We start from the raw sequence: 18,945 nt of genomic DNA on the forward strand, positions 1-18,945 counted from the left end.
TGCAGTTAAGTAGAACTATCTGCTTTTATAAATGTATACAGAGTAAATGGTGCCTTCTGGTAAAAAATGAATGGGGCCCCAGAGCCATACTCTTGAGAGATAAAGATGTAGAACCACGTCTGATGAACTAAGGTGGGAGAGGGTGGATATATCCAAAGCAAAGCAGGTATAAACAGAAGAGGTCTTGGCCCACAAGGAAACCCATATAAGAAAGGTTAGGCCACTGATCACCAGAACTGAGACCCAGGGCCTAAGTCATTGAAGGGAATGCAAGTTTCAAGATCAGTATGCACCTAATGCGGGAAACTGTTCCAACATAGCCCCTCACTTCCCAGGCCCTACGGGGATACTATGAAGGAAATGTCTATCCAGCATTAGCATTGTACCTGACATCAAGTTAGTACTCAATAAAAATTTTTCTTGAATGAAAGAAAAAATGAGTGATTCAGTGATTCAATAAGTGAGTCAAAAATTGTCCACATGGGACCAGGCAGTTTTGCTGTGGACACCTCAACTAAGCATGATGCTGAGAAGAACCTCCTTCAAATCTTGAAGTGCAGATCCATAGATATTCGCACCAAGAGCAAGGACAAAAGCAAATAGGGCATTAGGAACCCCCCAGCAGTGGTAACTCCACAGTGAGGAAAATACCTGGGGATATCTGAGTCCACAGGAAGAACTCTCCTAGGGGTTAAGGAATGCAGCCTGTGGCCCTTGGGGCTGCATTCAAATGAGTTTTGGATGGCAGCCACAAGTTAGCAACAAGATATGGATGTAGGTGGCTTGGGGAGTTTCAGGATACTTGAAACAAAGAACCCTGGAGAAAGGGGTGGGAAACCCTGCAGCCTCGGGACCACACGTGGCCTTCTGGATCCTTGAGTGTGGCCTTTTGACCAAATTTTGTTTTGTTCTGTAAAATCTGGGTTTGGTCGAGGGGCTGCACTTGGGGATCCGGAGGGCCATAGGTGGCCTTGAGGCTGCAGGTTCCCAGGTTGGTGCCCAATCCATTGTTATTTGGCTATTTAACAGAAAGGGGGTTGTATTTTGTGGACATGGATTTTTGCAAAATAATTTAAATTACACAGTAACAAGATCATTGGGTAAAAGCAAAAATTCTTATGTAAACACACACACAGACACACACATATACATACATACATATACTCACACCACAACAGATATATAAAGAAAAACATTTTTGTATTGTAAAATTTCTCATTAAGGGCCTTTAATTTAATTGTAAATCAGAAAAATTTAAAACATAGCTTTTCAGGGGAAAAAAGGAAGTAAAGTGCAGTAAACACTAAAATTCCTACTTTTCTAAGATTTCCATAAGGTTTTATGACCACAAGGTTACACTGCATGGAGTCATGCTATAGAACACAGCACAAGTGAGGATTAATAATAAATTCTCCCCTTTGGGTCACCTTTGCAGCACACCGGCCTAAGTAGTAAGGTGGAACAGGCCACATCTGTAATAGGAACCAGGGAGGACCCCAGCTTTGCTGGGCAGCCCTGCTGGTGCTGGCAGCACTGGCAGGAGCCATGTGCCAAATCAGGAACTCCGGACGCCTTTGGCAGCAGCAGCAACAGCACCACTGCTGGAGGAAGGGGAGCACAGAAGGAAACCCAGGCAGACTCTCAGAACTAGTTAGAAAAATCTGGGGGAGCTGGAGTTCTCACAACACAGGTGAGGATAGAACCTGAAAATATGTTTTACCATTGTCACGGAGACCCTAGTTTCAACCCTAGACTGCTGTGGCTTGGGGAGAAGGTTTTCAATTTCTTATTCTCCAGGAGCTCTTAACCTTGCAAAGGAAATAAAGCCAACATTTGAAAACATTATGGTGTTAAGCAATACAGGACTAAGTAGAGAGTTAGGAATTGACACCTAAGTGATATAAGAGGCTGGGTGTTGTGGCTCACGCCTGTGATCCTAACACTTTGGGAGGCAGAAGTGGAAGGATCACTTAAGGCCAGGAGTTTGACACTGGCGTGGACAACGTAACAAGACCCTGTCTGCAAATTAAAAAAAAAAAACAAAAACAAAATTAGCGAGGTGTGGTGATACATGCCTGTAGTCCTAGATACTTGGGAGGCTGAAGCAGGAGGATTGCTCGAGCCCAGGATTTTGAGGCTGCAGTGAACTATGATAGTGCCACTACACTCCAGCATCATGGGCGAAAGTGAGACCGTGTCTCGAATGAATGAATGAATAAAAGTTTAGAAGAACATTCTCTGAGAACCAAGGTGGTATGTCCATCCTACAGCATTATCTTAATGGAAAGTTCTAAGAAATTTATCCTAAAAAGCAATGATCAAGGTAACTAGCAAGTTTGATACTTCATATATAATATATAGTCTAATCTCATGAAATGATTACTTTCCATGGACTCTTATTAAAGCATTGGCAGTCAAGACACATTAGAAAACAAAATATCTACCTAGTGAATCCATTCTCAGGAAGAATGAATGGACAGAGAGAAAAGATATAATTACATTTCTGTACCAGTGGTGCTGTAATTTTACTGGAAGAACCACCACGATCTGACAGCATCGAACGCCCCCTGGTGGTCATATTAATAAGGTTGGGTTACTCAGGGATTTTCATCTATTTTTCCACGTGGGGAATGAGTCCAAAAGATGCAATGTGTCCTTGGCTTTACTCTTCCACCCCTCCCCCTACACTGATCTGCATACAAATGCAGCTCATCTCTATTTAGTTCCCTCCACCAACCATACTGCTTGGTGCTTCTAAAAAGCCCCTCCTTTCACCACAGCTATGGTAAAATGAACTAAGGAGAATTTGTAGACATATATAGGCAATAACATGGCTAATTCCAGATGGTAAAAAGATACTATTATATATTTCTAATAAAAATACCAAACATCATGAAAATCAATGGTGTGGAAAACTTGGCCATTTAATGTTATTCATATGGGTCGCGCTTGTTGCTGTAAGAATTAGGCAAAAAACGAATTTTCCTTGAGCCTGTTTCTTCATATATAAAATGGAGTTGTTGTGAAGATTAAGTTGAAAACACGAAAAATGGCCATTTTCCTCCGCAGCGGCCTACCTCTGCCTGTGAGGTAGAAAGCTGCTGAATCTATATATAGGTCGCCGGCACCACCTAGAGGCACTAATCATGTCTGACTCTCATTTCCGTGAACTCTGCTCAAAATCAAGTTGAGTTCTCCCTCTAGACACAGACTTGAAAATTAGTTATTCAAGTAAATTACTCCCATCTTTAAATGCTTTCAGGGTGACCGAATGAAAAGGAGGCAAGCAAATACACATACCCTGTCAAATTGTTAGACTTACCTGTCTCACCATCTCATTTGTTAACACCTATGTGGTTCTACTTGCTGCCTATACAGCAAGAAAGGTGCACAACACAAAGGCCACAATTCTACTTTGGGGTTTCAGTAGATAATGAAACTGGAACCACAATAATTTCAGGCAAGGCTTAACTAAAAAAGTAACATACGCTTTTAACGGTTACAATATGCCTGCAGTTAAGTGATGTTAGATCCTGCTGGTTACCATTGCTGTCAGCCAGGGACAAGGTGCCAAAAAGGTCAGGGACCACTGCTCTAAGTTCGATAAAATCCCTGCCCTTATCCTCACATCGTGCATGAAACACTACAGGCAGGATTCTACTATTCTAGGAAGGAATTATAACTTTTCAGAGTAGGCCTCAGGACTGTCACCTAAGGAACCAGGCTATAGACCTCACTAGATTCTTATACCCTGTTCATTCAAATGTGAGGCATGTTTCTAAACCGTTTCAACCAATCCAAATGCCTTTATTTATCTAATTTGACCTATGAGAACCCATTTCAAATATTTATTGTACTGATTTAAAAGCCACTAACTTCATCAATTAAATCCATTCTGTGATGAACTACTTCATTTTAAATTTTCTAATTTCTTGGACCATCACTTTCCTGTGAGTTGGAAATATTCTGATATCTGGCAGTGCCGACACATGCCGTGTGGTCTTTTAGCTCAACAATCATGGCACTGCATGATAAACAAAATGTTTTGGCATCTAATTCAATAACAAAATAATTCACACTCTGCCTCACAGGCACATCTGATGTCCATTTTTCTGGTTTTGACTAGATATGAACTGGTGATAAAAACAAATAAAATGCCAACGTAGGGCAGTACACAGATCCCTCAAAATGTTGTGGAGACATGACTGCATCACTAAGATCATCGCTGCGTGCCAAGCAGAATGTGAAGCACTGTCACAACCATTCATCTCTGCAGTTGAAGTGTGAACGTAGCCAAAGACAATATGTAAACAAATAAACATGGCCGTGTTCCAGTAAAAATTATTATGGACACAGAAATTTGAATTTCATGTAATTTTTATCTCACAAAAAATTGTTCTTTTGACTTTTTTCAATCATTTAAAAATGTAAAAACTATTCTTAGCTTGCTCGCTGCACCAAAAAAAAAAAAAAAAAGGACTGAGGGCAGATTTGGCCTGTGGGTTGTAATTCAAGAACCAGATTTAAACTATCATACGAATACATAATCATACATTGCTGATACTTTCTTTGAAATGCGTTATTAGGTGATTTCGTTGTTGAGAGAACATCACAGAGTATACTTATACATACCTCCATGGTATAGCCTACTACACACCTGGGCTATATGGTGTAGTCTATCGCTCCTAGGCTTCAAACCTGCACAGCATGTTAACGTATGAGGCAATTTTATCACAATAATTATTTGTATATCTAAACAGAGCGGGTACAGTAAAACTATGGCATAAAAGGAAAAATGGCACACCTTGTAGGGGTTACCATGCCCTACAAATGGAGTTTGCAGGACTGGACGTTGCTCTGAATGGGTCAGTGAGTGGGTGGTGAGTGAATATGAAGGCCTAGGACATTTTTGTCCACTACCAGAAACACTGCATGTAGGCTACATTAAATTTATTTTTTTTTAATTTCTTTCTTCAATAATAGATTAACCTTAGCATACCGTAACTTGTTTATAAACTTTTTAATTTTTTGACTTCTTTGTAATGACACTTAAAACACATTATATAGCTATACAAAAACATTTTCTTTATAGCTTTATAAGTTTTGTTCTATTTTTTGTTTTTAATATTTTTTATTTTTTAAACTTTTTTGTTAAAAACTAAGGCACAAACAAATATTAGTCTAAGTCTGCACAGGTCAGGATCATCAATTTCACCATCTTCCACCTCCACATCTTGCTCTACTGGAAGATCTTCGGGGCCAGTAACATGCATGGAGCTGTCATCTGCTTTGATAATGTTTTCTTCCAGAATACCTCCTGGAGGACCTGCCTGAAATTGTTTTACAGTCAACATTTTTTTTTTAAGTACAAGGAGTACACTCTAAAATAACGACAAATAGTAAATATATAAGCCAGTAACAATCTTTTATTATCAAGTATTATGCGTTGTGTATAATTGTATGTGCTATACAGTCAGTCATGTGCCACATAACATTTTGGTCCTCACCAATAAACCACATATACAATGGTGGTCCCAAAAATTATTATGGGACTGAAAATTATGGAGCTGAAAAATTCCTACTGTCTAGTAACTTTGTAGCTGTTTTAATGTTGTAGCACAGTTACTTTATTTTTTTTGTAAGTTTAGTGTAGCCTAAGTGTACAGTGTTTACAAAGTCTATGGTAGTGGACAATAATGTCCTAGGCCTTTACATTCACTCACCACCCACTCACTGACTCACCCAGAGCAATTTCCAGTTCCGCAGGTTCCACTGATGGTTAAATATCCAAGTGTACCATTTTTAATTTTTTATACCCTATTTTTACTGTACCTTTTCTATGTTTAGATATGTTTAGATACACAAAAGATACCATTGTGTTACAATTGCCTACAGTATTCAGCATACTAACATGCTGTACAGGTTTGTAGCCTAAGAGCAATAAGGCTGTAACCTATAGCCTAGGTATGTAGTAGGCTATACCACCCAGGTTTGTGTAAGTAAGCTCTGTGATGTTTGCATAATGATGAAATTACGTAATGATGTATATCTCAGAACATATCCCTGTTAAGCAATGCATGACTGTAGTTTTGTGTGACTGGCAGAGTAGTAGGTTTGTTTATACCGGCATCACCACAAATACTTGAATAATGCCTTGCTCTATGACCTTATGATGGCTACGATGTCACTAGGTAACAGAAATTTTTCAGCTTCATTAAAGTCTTATGGGATCACCATAATACATGCAGTCTATCATTGACCAAAATGTTGTTATGCTGCGAATGGCTGTAATACCACGTCATGGGCTGAAGTACAATAGTTGATTCTTGTCATTCATGGTAGTTTTGTTTTAGTCACTGGGAACACTAAATCAGCAAATACAAAACCATTGCTCCTAGGGAAAATACAAGGTTAGGTTCCTATAAGCCTCTGGTCACATTTTCGTCAACAGATCAACATATAAAATTTGCACATATAATATAAATGTATAAACATATGTATAAATATAAGACCTACTGTTAAAGTAGATCCTCTTTATGGGATAAGGAAGGATAATACAAACTGACTTTAGTTCCCATCTGGGAAGACAAAAGTCTTCCTGAACTCCGCATGGCCCAGGACAGAACTCTGTCAGGAGTCCCTCAACATTTGAGGGGAGACAGGCTAGAGTACCAGACATCAACATGTCAAAGGGTCTTAACAGCATGTGTGTCCTGCCGCAATTTAGTAGCCCACCTCCCCCTGACTTCAGGCTCTGGAACTGCTCCAGACTGTGATAAATTGTTGGGGAAATAGGACCAAAGAACACAGAGTTGCAGTTTTATGAAATACAATTTGCTGTTTACTAAAAAAAATCTACCTGAAGAAAGAGAGTATTTACTAGTCTGAAGTCAGGCGACTACTTCGCCTCAGTTTACAATACACGAGCATATGCTAAGATCCCAGCTACCCTCCACTTTATCAGAAATTATTTTGGGAACTGGGGGAAGGGCCTAGTACTCTCAAACTTCTTGTATATATCTGAAAAGCAATTTCAAGTTTGAACGTTTGACAATGGAAGAGCAATGAGAAACTAGGTAAAATACACATTAGAAAAAAGATAAGCCGGGCAGCACCGTGGCTCACACCAGTATCTCAGCACTTTGCGAGCTGATGCAGGGGGACTGCTCGAGTCCAGGAGGTTGAGACCAGCCTGGGTGACATGGTGAGACCCCATCTCCAGACACACACACACACACACACACACACACACACACACAGATAGATAAAACAGAAAACAAAATTAGTATTACTCTGGCATGGAGGCATGCGCCTGTAAGTCCCAGCTACTCATGATGCTAAGGCAGGAGGATCTCTTGAGCCCAGGGGTTCAAGGTTACAGTGAGCTATGATTGAGCCACTACACTCCACCCTGAGCAACTGAGTGAGATCCTGTCTCTAAACAAAAAACAGGAAAAAAGGATACAAATATACATTCTGAAATCAAGCGGAATCACAGTAAACAAGGTAAAATACACACATGAAAGGAGATTCCTTTATTTGAAAAAAAGAGGGACACTCTGTTTCCCTCAAATTGAGGGAAAAAAAAATAGAAAAAGGAAAAAAGAGCGACAGAAAAAAACCAAATGAGTTTTTTTTTCCTACTCCAGCATTTAATAAAGATCACCTCTGGTCATCAAAATTTGTGATTTCTCCCCATAAGCAACCAGTTCTGAAACAGACATCAGCTAGGCGTCTGCTAATTCTGACCCTACCTACCTGGAGATACTGTCAGATCCTGCAGGTAGAAGGCTCCTTTCCACAACTGTCTCCTACTGCAGATGCCAATCACGAGCCCCAGATGCGGCTATAAATTGAAGTTCCCAGGACTCCAGCCCCCCATCCTCAAGTAATTAGCTGAAGCAGCTCATAGAACTTAGGGAAACACTTTACTTATGTTTACCAGTTAACAATAAAGGATATTACAAAGAACACGGATGAACAGCCAGACAGAAGAGAAGCATAGGACAAGGTTATGTGGGAAGGGGTGAGGAGATTCCATACCCTCTCTGGACATGCCATCCTCCAGGAATCGCCACATGTTCAGCTATTGGGAAGCTCTCCAAACCCAGTTCTTTTTGGATTTTATGAAAGCTTTACTAAGTAGGCATGACTGACTAAATCAATGGCCATTGGTGGTCAGCTCAACCTTCAGCTCTTCTTCCTCCCCAGGGGTTGGGGGGTGATGCTGAAAGCTTCAACACTCTAATCATGACTTGGTCAGGTGACAAGCCTGAATTCTGGAGCTTTCTAGGACCCCTAACCACCAGTCATCTCATTAGCATACAAAAAACACTCTTATAATTGCAGATTCCAATGGTGTTAGGAGCTGAATTTCAGGAACCAAGGATGAAGCCCAAATATATTTCACAGTATCACAGGGAGTCACAGGACTTTCCAGAAAAAGTGACAAGGTGGGGAAAGGAGACTAATTTCCCTCATTTCATTATATGAGAAAAATATCCAAATCAGTACACAGTAATACACACAGCAAGGGCCACGCTGTTCCAGAAATGATTTGTAACTGCCAAAATTTTTCTCAAATTCCCTTTCTTCTTTTTACTATATACAACAAGCACAACCATTTCTACCTCTGCTTCCTTGATTATAGATGTTACAAATATAGTCAATTCTCATTATTTATGGTAGTTATGTCCTCAAAGTCCACAAACACTGAATTAGTGAACCAGTGCTCCTAGGGCACATACAGGGTTAGGTTCCTACAAGCCTTGGTATTTTTTTGTCAGCAGATCAATACAATATGTTGTTGATCCAATAGCACTAAAATCTCTGCCAACAGCACTATAACTCATGCATGAATGAAGCTTATTTAACACCATTATTTTTTCCTTAAGGTACACTACAGCCTTCTTGAGCTTAGGAACATTATATAGCACTTCAGAAGGATACTTAGAGGTCATTTTAAACAGTAGAATCACCAAAACAAGCACAGAAATGAGAAAAACATGGCATTAGGTTGCAAAAAGGATAATTGTTTATAGTATGAGAGCTGAAACAAGAAGGCAGAGTGCCACCGTGTTTGACCTCTGGTAAGAACATGTATGTCAGGTGACTCAAATTTTTGTCCATGAATGACCTCAAAATTACTGCAAATATTGATTTTGGGGTTATAAATAAATTTTAGCAAGTAGGCAAATTCACAAATATGAAATCCACAAATAATAAAGATCAACTGTACATAAGTCTCAACAGTAATTTTGATCTTTATTATTTGTGGCTTTCCTATCTGTGAATTTGCCTACTTGCTAAAATTTATTTGTAACCCCAAAAATCAATATTTGCAGTAATAAATCATAAATCAGGACTGGAAATTCAGGAAGAGAGAATCTAATCTTAATTGCCACCATGTACCATTAAATTCTCAGGGAACTGCAGTAATGTGGCAACCAAAATTCTTACCTCTCTCTATAGTAAATTTTTTATATTAAAAATCTTCAGCTGGGCATGGTGGCTTGTGCTTGTAATCCCAGCTATTCAGAAAGCTGAGGTAGGAGGATCGCTTGAGGCCAGGAGTTTGAGAGCAGCCTGGGTCATATAGCAAGACCCCGTCTCTAAAAAAAAATTTTTTTAATAAAGATAAAAAAACTTCATAACTTCATTTAAGTAGGCCAACTAAGAGATTTAAAAGACATCACTCAAAGAAATGACTGATTAATTTCACCTGAATTTTCATTTTACTATTTAATACATCAAGATGGAATGAAGGCTGGGCGTGGTGGCTCACGCCTGTAATCCTAGCCCTCTGGGAGGCCGAGGCGGGTGGATCGTTTGAGCTCAGGAGTTCGAGACCAGCCTGAGCAAGAGTGAGACCCCGTCTCTACTAAAAATAGAAAGAAATTATACAGACAGCTAAAAATATATATAGAAAAAATTAGCTGGGCATGGTGGCGCATGCCTGTAGTCCCAGCTACTTGGGAGGCTGAGGCAGTCGGATCGCTTGAGCCCAGGAGTCTGAGGTTGCTGTGAGCAAGGCTGATGCCACGGCACTCTAGCCTGGGCAACAGAGTGAGACTCTGTCTCAAAAAAAAAAAAAAAAAAAAAAAGATGGAATGATAAGGTTTCTCAGAATCAGGTTGATATTCTAATTCAATGAAAATTTATAATCTTCTCAAATACCTGTCAAACTTATTCCTAAATATCTCAACCAGAGTTAATTTCATCATCTTTCCAAATTAAACAAGCAAACAGTTGGATTTTTCCTATGTTAAACCTCTATCATAGTTTAAGTCTATTAGAGTACATAACCCTTCCAAATAAAGAGTTTAAAAAGCACTTTCACAGTAGGTAGCTGTTCTTCTAATTTTCTTCCTTTGACTAAACAAACTTAATGCTTAAGATTTTCCACTTTGGGCTCTAGCAGTACATAGTGCTACACCCTGTATTCCACACTTCTTAAATTATAGAAAAAGAAATGTACACTTTTTATACTGTTTCAGAGCAGGGCTGGGAAGCAACACTATCTACCATATTAGGTAGCTGTATACCTATAGGTAGTTGGACTATCCTATTGCATGTATTTCAAGTACTTTTCTTTTCAGCTACACATTAACTCAACATCAATATTATCTTCCATCAGAATAAAATTTCTTAGGCAGGAGTTGCCGGAAGACCTTTGGGGTGTCAATGAAGTTCCCATTTAATGAGTCCTAGGATTGTTCTGAAGAAAAAACCATACAGAGCCTTTTATCGTGTGCTCAGATAGGTCTATAATCCTCCCTACCTCCAAAACATTAAGAATCACCTCATTGGATTCTCTTATTTTCCAAGCCCTAATATGTGGGAGTGTTTGGTATAATTTGACATCATTTAGTGTCTAACTCTGTTCTCCAAAGTTCTGATACCCCAAAGAAGTATAATTTTATACTTTGGTTTCATTCTTATACTCTTTTATAATTAAACATACATTTCTAGCACTTGATAGACTTTAATTATTTTCAAATATATCTGGATTACATCTCAACCTACAATATTTCATGAAGGTCACGATTTTAAATAAAGGCAAATTAAATCATACCTCAATCTCTAAATCTAAATACATTAAGGTGATAGTGACACTTGTAATTACTTCAAAATTATTGAAAAAATATCTCATTTTCTTGAAATGAACTTGGTATGAAAAGCAGCAACTAGATCTTTATAAGGAGTTTTTGAATCTGACTTGGTCAACGGTATTCTGCAAAGTTGGCGAAATCCAGGAGAACGCAGCAGCAGGTTCTGTGAAAGGCCCATGAGGCTGGAGCATAACCAGTAGAGAGCAATTGACTATAAAGAAAAGACATGAATGTTAGCACCTGTACATTTTGCAAGGACACCATGGTCCAGAGATAGGCAAGCAATAAAAAATAAAATGACAATCTCTGTAAATACAAGTACACCAGGACTGAGCAAGACGTGCAGCAGGTATTAGATTCCTGTGACGGATCTAATAAATAGGCAAGAAAGGGGGTCAAAAGAAAAGACCAAAAAGCAAAAAGAGAGGTAATTATAGTAGAAAGTGAGTGATAGACAGGAACTCCCAGGTAGAGGCCCAAGAGAGATTTTACCTCCCCTCTTTGGCAATTAAGCAAACTTTTTCCCCACCAAGAGGCTTGGCAAGCTGTTTATACTGAAAATGGGATACTGTGGCATGGCCATTTATGATGGCAAACTCAGCCTCCCTAGACCTTATTTTTCCCCATATAGTCATCTATCTTCCAAATTTTTCCCAGTAACGTTTCTCAGCTTAGTCAGGAATGCCTTTCCTTTGGCTTCTGAGACAAACAGTCTCAGCTGTACCTTCAACGTTCTTTTGTATTACCATCCATCCAGTTTATTAGGTCAATGACTAAGTCCCACAAGTCTCTCAAAACACTCCTATACATACATCTGTTCCAAACTTTTCTTTGGCCTCAGAAGGCAATCAGGCACCAGAAGCAAAACCAGAAGTTGTTGAGTCCAGGTCCTAGAATCAAACTGGTCTGAATCTCATTTGCCATTTATTTAACTTTAAATAAGTTATTTTTCTTGCTTCAGTTTCCTCATCTATAAAATGGGGATAGTACTGCATCTACCTCAGAGGACTGTGGTGGTAAATGAGGTGATTCATGGAGAATGGCAAACATGGTGTGAATATCTGGCTCTCATTAAGCACCTGCATTTGTCATCTGTGCTAAAGTCAGTCTTTAGAGGCAGAAAGTAATATATCCTTGAAGGCAGATTAGCACAGTAGTTAAAAGCAGGAGCCAAACTGCCTGGATTTGTGTTAAGACTCTGTCATCTAACAGCTAAGTGACCAGGGATGAGTTACTTAACCTTCTTGTGCCTCAGTTTCTTCATCACCACAGTGGAGACTGTAACAGTACCTTCTTCACTGCACTGCTGGGAGAATTTTATCAGGTAACATACATAACCATTTAAAACTGTGGTTGGCACAAAGTCAATGCTGAATAAATATTAGATATCATCGTTATCTGACTTATCTCCCAACTGAAAAAATACCAGAGTCCAACTATGGCAGACTATATCCTGCCATCTAAGTATCAATCTCTCTTCTTCCTTAGTAATAAAATCCTAATTTTTAGCTGGGTACACTCCCATCTAACAAAAATACCATATTTCCTTGCCTCTTCTGCAGCTAGGCAGGCCACAGAACGAAGATGTAAACACAACTGACTGGTGGGACACCTGGCAAGGCTCCTTAAATGGAGCTGACTGTACTTGAAGCACGCCTTGTCACTCCTGCAAGATAACAAGTTCCAGCAGCCATCATGACCACAGCTTGTGGCCGTGAAGACAGAAATCTCAGCCTGTGGATGACGGAGCAGAGAGAGAGAGAAGCAGGCTGGGTCTCATATCTTCATGGACTTGGCACATCATGCCTAAGTACTATGAAGTCACTTTTATATATGCTGATAGAACCCTAACTACTAGCAACACCGAATTCTACTTTGTGGTCTGTCTGCTGGCTCTGAGATACACTGGGACACAGCTTTTGCTTAGCAACTTCTAAAGTATCAGCGGGAAATATACAAAAGACTGAAATAACTGCAAACATAACCATTTCTTTTTCCATTTCTAGCATAAGCTTAATTAGGTATAAACAGAGACAAGTGTACCTATCTTACAGGGTCATTATGAGGTTAAATAATATATTAATACATTAACCCATAGTGCTTGGCACAAAGTTCTGTTGCTTTCTTAAGTGCTAAATTCCTTGGTCCAGTCTATGTAGGCAGAAAGAATTCAATATATTAATCAAATAGAACAAATATAATATTTCTAGCATTGTGCAAAAACACTTTGCAAGATTAAAAAAAAAGCAGTAGGAAAGAGTTTGATTTAGTAGGAGAATTAAGATACATTCACATAAAAGAAGATTAACAAATCCCAAGAAATATTTAAGGATGTGAGGGCAATCTGGCTGCAACATCTCTCACCCCACTGATCACCAGGGTTGATTCGACTGATCTGCCCGGTTAGGTGGGTGCTTTCTTCCTCCCTCACGGCTCCATGTGCGTCCCTCCCGAAGCTGTGTGCTCCGTCAAAGAGGATGACCTTCCCCGACAGAGGAGGACTGTCTTCGGTCAAGGGTATGAAAGTAGCTGCGCTCCCCTGCTAGAACTTACAAACAAGCTCCCAAGAAATATTCAAGTGCATTTGTTGACAGAGACAGTAAATTAGTTATTACAGAAACTCTGAAATCAGTAAGGGATCAAGTAGTCAGAAGAAGCCCAATAGAAGAGGCAGGGCAATTTAAGCTAAGACAGAGAGGATCTAGCACGTGCTACACACAGTGTTGGTGCTTACTCACTGAAGGTACTGTTGCGGCAATTGGAATCATCAACAACGATACCACACGGACAAAGTATGTAATATACGTCTGAAAACGAGACATTCCAATTTTTTGTAGAGCAAAAATCTGAAGAGGTAGAACATATACACACACAATGATTATTAAAATGCATGTTAAATCAGATAAGATTTCAAATACAAACTGATCTTTGTAAGGCTTCCACCTATACTTGCATAAAAGCAAAAAAAATTAAATGACTGATCATTCATCTTTTTTTTTTTCTTTTGAGTTATGTTGCCCAAGCTGGTCTCCAACTTCTGGGCTCAAGCGAGCCTCCTAACTTAGCCTCCTGCATAGCTGGGATTATGGGTATACACCTGGCTTGATCAATCATCTCTTAATGAACTTAATAATTATGCAAAATTCTTAGATGGTGCTTTTTTGACATTTGGTACCAAAAAACACAAGGGCAATGCTTCATATAACAGTACCTATCTTCAAGGGATTCTTCAAGTTCCATGTAAGAATTCTGCATAATTATTAATATCACCATGACTATAACTCTTGAGTCAAACTTAGTTTCACATGGCAGCCTTTCATTTTCAGTGGCTATGCAACTCCGCACAAGTTACTTAACTTTTCTGTGCCTCATTTTCTCCACCTTAAAAGGGAATAATAATGATAGTACCTAGCTCTCAGGGTTACTCTCAGAATTAAATTAGCTGATTCATATAAATTGCTTACAACAGTGCCTGGCATATAGTATATGTTAAGAAAGAATAAGCTTTTATTAGTCATTAGATGGTATAGAGGAAAATGACTAGAGGACTGACATTAACTCATCATGACCCTGTGTTTATCACTTCCTTCTCTACCAAATAATCACTGAATACGAACCGCAGAGAACTGTGCTAGGTGCTCTTAGGAAAACACATTTAGACTACAAGTGGAGTCTTTCCTCAAGAAACTTTCACTCAAGGCCTCAGATTCTATCATCTTTTTCCTCATCCGAAAAAATAAGGGGCATATTAGATTTACCAGTACATTAGATTAGATTGGTAGACTCGAAATCTGTAAGATCTCAACTGAGGTAAATCATTTCTAAGGTTTCTTCCAGTTCAGTCTATGTTCTACTTAGAGTCTCAGAACAACTCCTTATGAAATTATAGGCTGTATGTCCCTGTTCAGGCACATGCATGCATACATTCATGAATGAATGAATAAATAAATAAAAGAAATTATATGCATATTTTCCCTAAACTGTTGAGTAAAGCAGCATGGGATAATGGGTAAAATGACTGACAGGTCATATTTTATATGTATGTGCTTTCCCCACTTCATCTTATAAAGAAATTCAATGACTCTTCTAAGGCTATATAGCAAGAAGATGGCAGTAAGGTACTATGTTCCCTGCCTACAAATTCACCTTTAAACATACACACAAAACACCACTGTACTGTGGGAATAAAATTAGATTTTTTTGGGGATCTTAATTACTATCTTTACCAAAAGCAAATCACAAAACTGTATAAATTAGAATGTTTTGAGAATAATTTTAAGGCTGAAAGAGACTTTGGAAATACTCTAATTCAGTGCTCTTATTTTAACTATAAGAATCCTGAGGCCCAGAGAAGTTAAGGATCTGGTCTAAGTCAATGTCTGATCTGGGACTAGACACCAAGAGTGTCAATACTAGTTCAGAGCTATTTCCACCAACTCAAACACAATGTATATTTGATATCAGAAGAAAATCCCAATGAATTAAATCCCAAATATTTAAATGGCAAATAAATTTCATTTAAAGCCACTGACCTCCACTATTAATAAGTTGACGACACCAACAGAGACAGGCAGAATCCAAGTGGAATCGAGAGCAGTAAGGTCAGGAAACCACAGGACCCCGCCAGTAGCTAACTGCTCCTGAACAGAAAAACCTGCTGAAATAGTTTTATAAATAAAGCAAAAGAATTCCTAAAAATAGCAGACAAAAATACAACAGTAGTCTGACAATTCTAATAAGGTATCCTTTACAGTAAAGATTTGCACTGGTTTTATTCAGGTTAGTTTCACGTCATTTTTTTTCACTCAACACAAAATGTTTTTTCTCAACACAGCTGATCTGTGTACACTTACAGATTTTAAAATCTTACACTAAAAAAAATATTAAATTCTGTTCTCTTGTAAGGAACACAGTAAACATTCTAACGATGAAAATATGGGGAGTTTTGGGGAGTATAAACACACCTTAGAGAACTCATCTGGGAGAAGCAGCCTTGTATAATAATTACCTTCTGAATTTGTTGCCCCTGTGCTAAAATTCCGGAGAGCAACAGACATGAAGATCCACATTGGAAGCTGAATCCAGACCAACACGGTGGCTTTGAAAGGGTGGCAGTTATCCCGAATATACAGCTCTGAAACAAACCTCCTCATAGTCTTTAGATAAGTGAGCCTAGATTGAGGGAAGGGAAAAAAAGGGCAAAGAGAAAATGTCATGAGGCCAGGCATAGTGGCTCAGACTTGCAATCCTAGCACCCTGGGAGGCTGAGTTAGGAGGATCACTTGAGGTCAGGAGTTGAGCAAAAGCAAGATCCGTCTCAACTAAAAATAGAAAAAATGAGCCAGGCAACTAAAAATAGAAAAAAATTAGCTGGGCGTGGTGGCACATGCCTGTAGTCCCAGGTACTCTGGAGGCTAAGGCAGGAGAATCGCTTGAGCCCAAGAGTTTGAGGATGCAGTGAGCTAGGCTGCTGCCACGGCACTCTAGCATGGGAGACAGAACAAGACTCTGTCTCAAAAAAAAAAAAAAAAAAAAGAGAAAATGCCATGTAACTATTAATTGTGCTTTATCCCCATGGCACAAATATATCCATGCTGTGGTTATCAGCTAAAGCATTTGTGTAGGGGTTTTAGTTGTCACAGGTGTGTTAAGGGGCTTCCCTTTCCTGTGCGCTATTACCTGCTGTACCTTTTCGAAAGGGTCAAGTTTGAAAATAGCCTGTGTCATTTGTTGACCAATATCACAAAAGAATGGCAAGAGTATCTTCATCCTGTGAAGACTTCCCTGATGTTCTTTATACAGTACTTAATTCAATGCCATCATTATTTGATTACAGGTCTGTCTTTTCAGTGGGCTGGAGTCCCTCAAGAACAGAAACATGCTCTTCTTATCTTTGTTGCTTTACTTCTTTGCTTTCAGTCCAGTATATAAAACTATCATGCCATATAGTGACTTATTAAAATATGAAAGATTACATAACTACTTTATTGTCAAAGCTCCAGACTACCAAAACCTATAATTAACATCACCATTTACACATTTCATATATATATATATATATATTCATGGTCTTACCTGCAAAAAAATTACCTTACCTGGCAACTCTTTTGGACCATCCCAACTGATTTGCACGAACTGCAACTTCTTGGTTAAGATGCCTGGCAATGTTTTTAATCTCTGGCTGCAAATTTTCCACCTAGCTGAAGAAAAAGTAGAATTTGTTATAAGCACATAAAGGATCCTTATTCATACTAAAAATTTTACTCTCTATTCCCTCAACTCATTTAAAAAGGTGGTCCACTGATCATGTCAAGAAATCTAAAGTCTAAGCATGAGATGTTAATTTGCTTAAAATGTTCTCAGTCACAACCAAATTCAAATTGTACACTTAGCTGGGTCATCCTGGGCAAGTAAATTAACCTCTAAAATTCTGTTGCCCCACATATAAAATACTTAACAGCACCGACTTCACAGGGTTGTAAGAATTAAATGAGAACTGCATCCTGGGTTTTACTCCTCCATCTCTATATTTCCTGGTAACATAAACGGAGAAAACACCAGTCTATTAAGAGTCTTTATTAGACTCTGATAGACACAAAATCAAAAATAAAAACTGCATTTATTCCTGCCCTGTGTTAAACCTTTCTGTGAAGTAGCTCACTGCCTTAATGCTCCTGATTCCCTTCCTGTTTTTCTTCTGTTTTTTTTTCCTAATAACCTGAAAATATGAAAGTCACTATTTTTGAAATCTCACATTTCAATAATCCCTCATTGTTTTCAAAGCACTTTAACCCATATTATCTGACTTTATCTCATAACACTGTGAAGCAGGCAAGGGAGGTAATGCTATCCTGATGCCACAGACGAGAGAATAAAGCACTAACAAGTGACTGCAACTATCCAGACACAGGCTTGTAAGTGGGAGGGCCCAGATAGGAAATCAAGTTCACAAACTACTAGCTTAGTAGTTTTTTCCTAATAAGAAAGATCAGCTGGAATACTCTGGGATGAAAGATGCTGCAGACATACTGGCTGTTAAGACTTTTAAAACGGTAATTCTATGGGTGTCTCCACACAATTTCTCCTGCTGATTGCTTTGCCTCAATTCTCTCTAGAGCACTAGTTTAGTAACCACTTGCGTGCGCTACGGCGCACAAACCCAGTAGCGCAAACCAAATGAGGTACACGTTACCAAACATCTCTTATTTAACATATCAAATGCTAGTTACATTTTTTAGCAATAAAGTGGCCACGATTAACACTAAGCACTCGGCACGCGGTATCGGGGGATCATAAACCCTTGGGGGGGCGTCACCCATCCATCCTCCAGCACGGAGGTGCACGCGCAGGGTGCACCCCTGGCTCGGGGCCTCTCACCTTGGCCAGGATGTAGTGCTGGTAGGCCGCCAAGGGCAGCGTGACGGCGCCACGCAAGGCCACGGTGGTGACCAGGATGCTGCCCCACCATGGCAGGCCCGTGGCGGCGTGCGCCGCAAGCAGCACGTCCTCGGCACCCCGCACCGGCGCCGAAGCGGCCAGGGCCTCGTACCAGCCGCCCGCGCCAGCTGAAGAGACTGATGCCACCGCCCACACTGGGAGAGCAGGGGGCTTGGCACCACTCGGCGGGCCCGGCACCGGCGGCAGGCCCCGAGCCGTAAGCTGCAGGGTAGGCAGCGCCCGCAGCCACCGGCCGCCAAGCCGGTTCAGCATGTCTGCGCGACGACGAACCTCAGGACACGAGCCTCGCAGACCAGCGAAAAACGCCGGTCGGCCAAAGCCGCCGCGCGCATGCGCCGGTGATACCAGGCATAAAGTGCGGACCAGCCCGCCCGCA

The 18,945-nt window shown here is 39.8% G+C and overlaps 1 protein-coding gene across 3 annotated transcripts; it reads right to left on the bottom strand.

Annotated features, from left to right (window-relative positions):
* Window positions 1–10,090: 10,090 nt before the first annotated feature.
* Window positions 10,091–18,945, bottom strand: LOC123624540 (cytochrome c oxidase assembly protein COX18, mitochondrial). Of its 3 annotated transcripts, none has more exons than XM_045532458.1 (6): window positions 18,489–18,945; window positions 17,207–17,307; window positions 16,120–16,283; window positions 15,644–15,765; window positions 13,850–13,957; window positions 10,091–11,322 (listed from the first exon to the last, which is right to left on the bottom strand). In XM_045532458.1, exons 1-6 carry the CDS (start codon window positions 18,819–18,821, stop codon window positions 11,149–11,151), a joined length of 1,002 nt encoding a protein of 333 aa, XP_045388414.1. In that variant the 5' UTR covers window positions 18,822–18,945; the 3' UTR covers window positions 10,091–11,148. The 3 variants fall into 3 exon arrangements, with proteins under 3 accessions (XP_045388414.1, XP_045388413.1, XP_045388415.1); XM_045532457.1 differs by having other exon boundaries at window positions 15,644–15,768; XM_045532459.1 differs by lacking the exon at window positions 15,644–15,765.

Source organism: Lemur catta, chromosome 19 (assembly GCF_020740605.2).
Source record: "Lemur catta isolate mLemCat1 chromosome 19, mLemCat1.pri, whole genome shotgun sequence".
NCBI lineage: Eukaryota > Metazoa > Chordata > Mammalia > Primates > Lemuridae > Lemur > Lemur catta.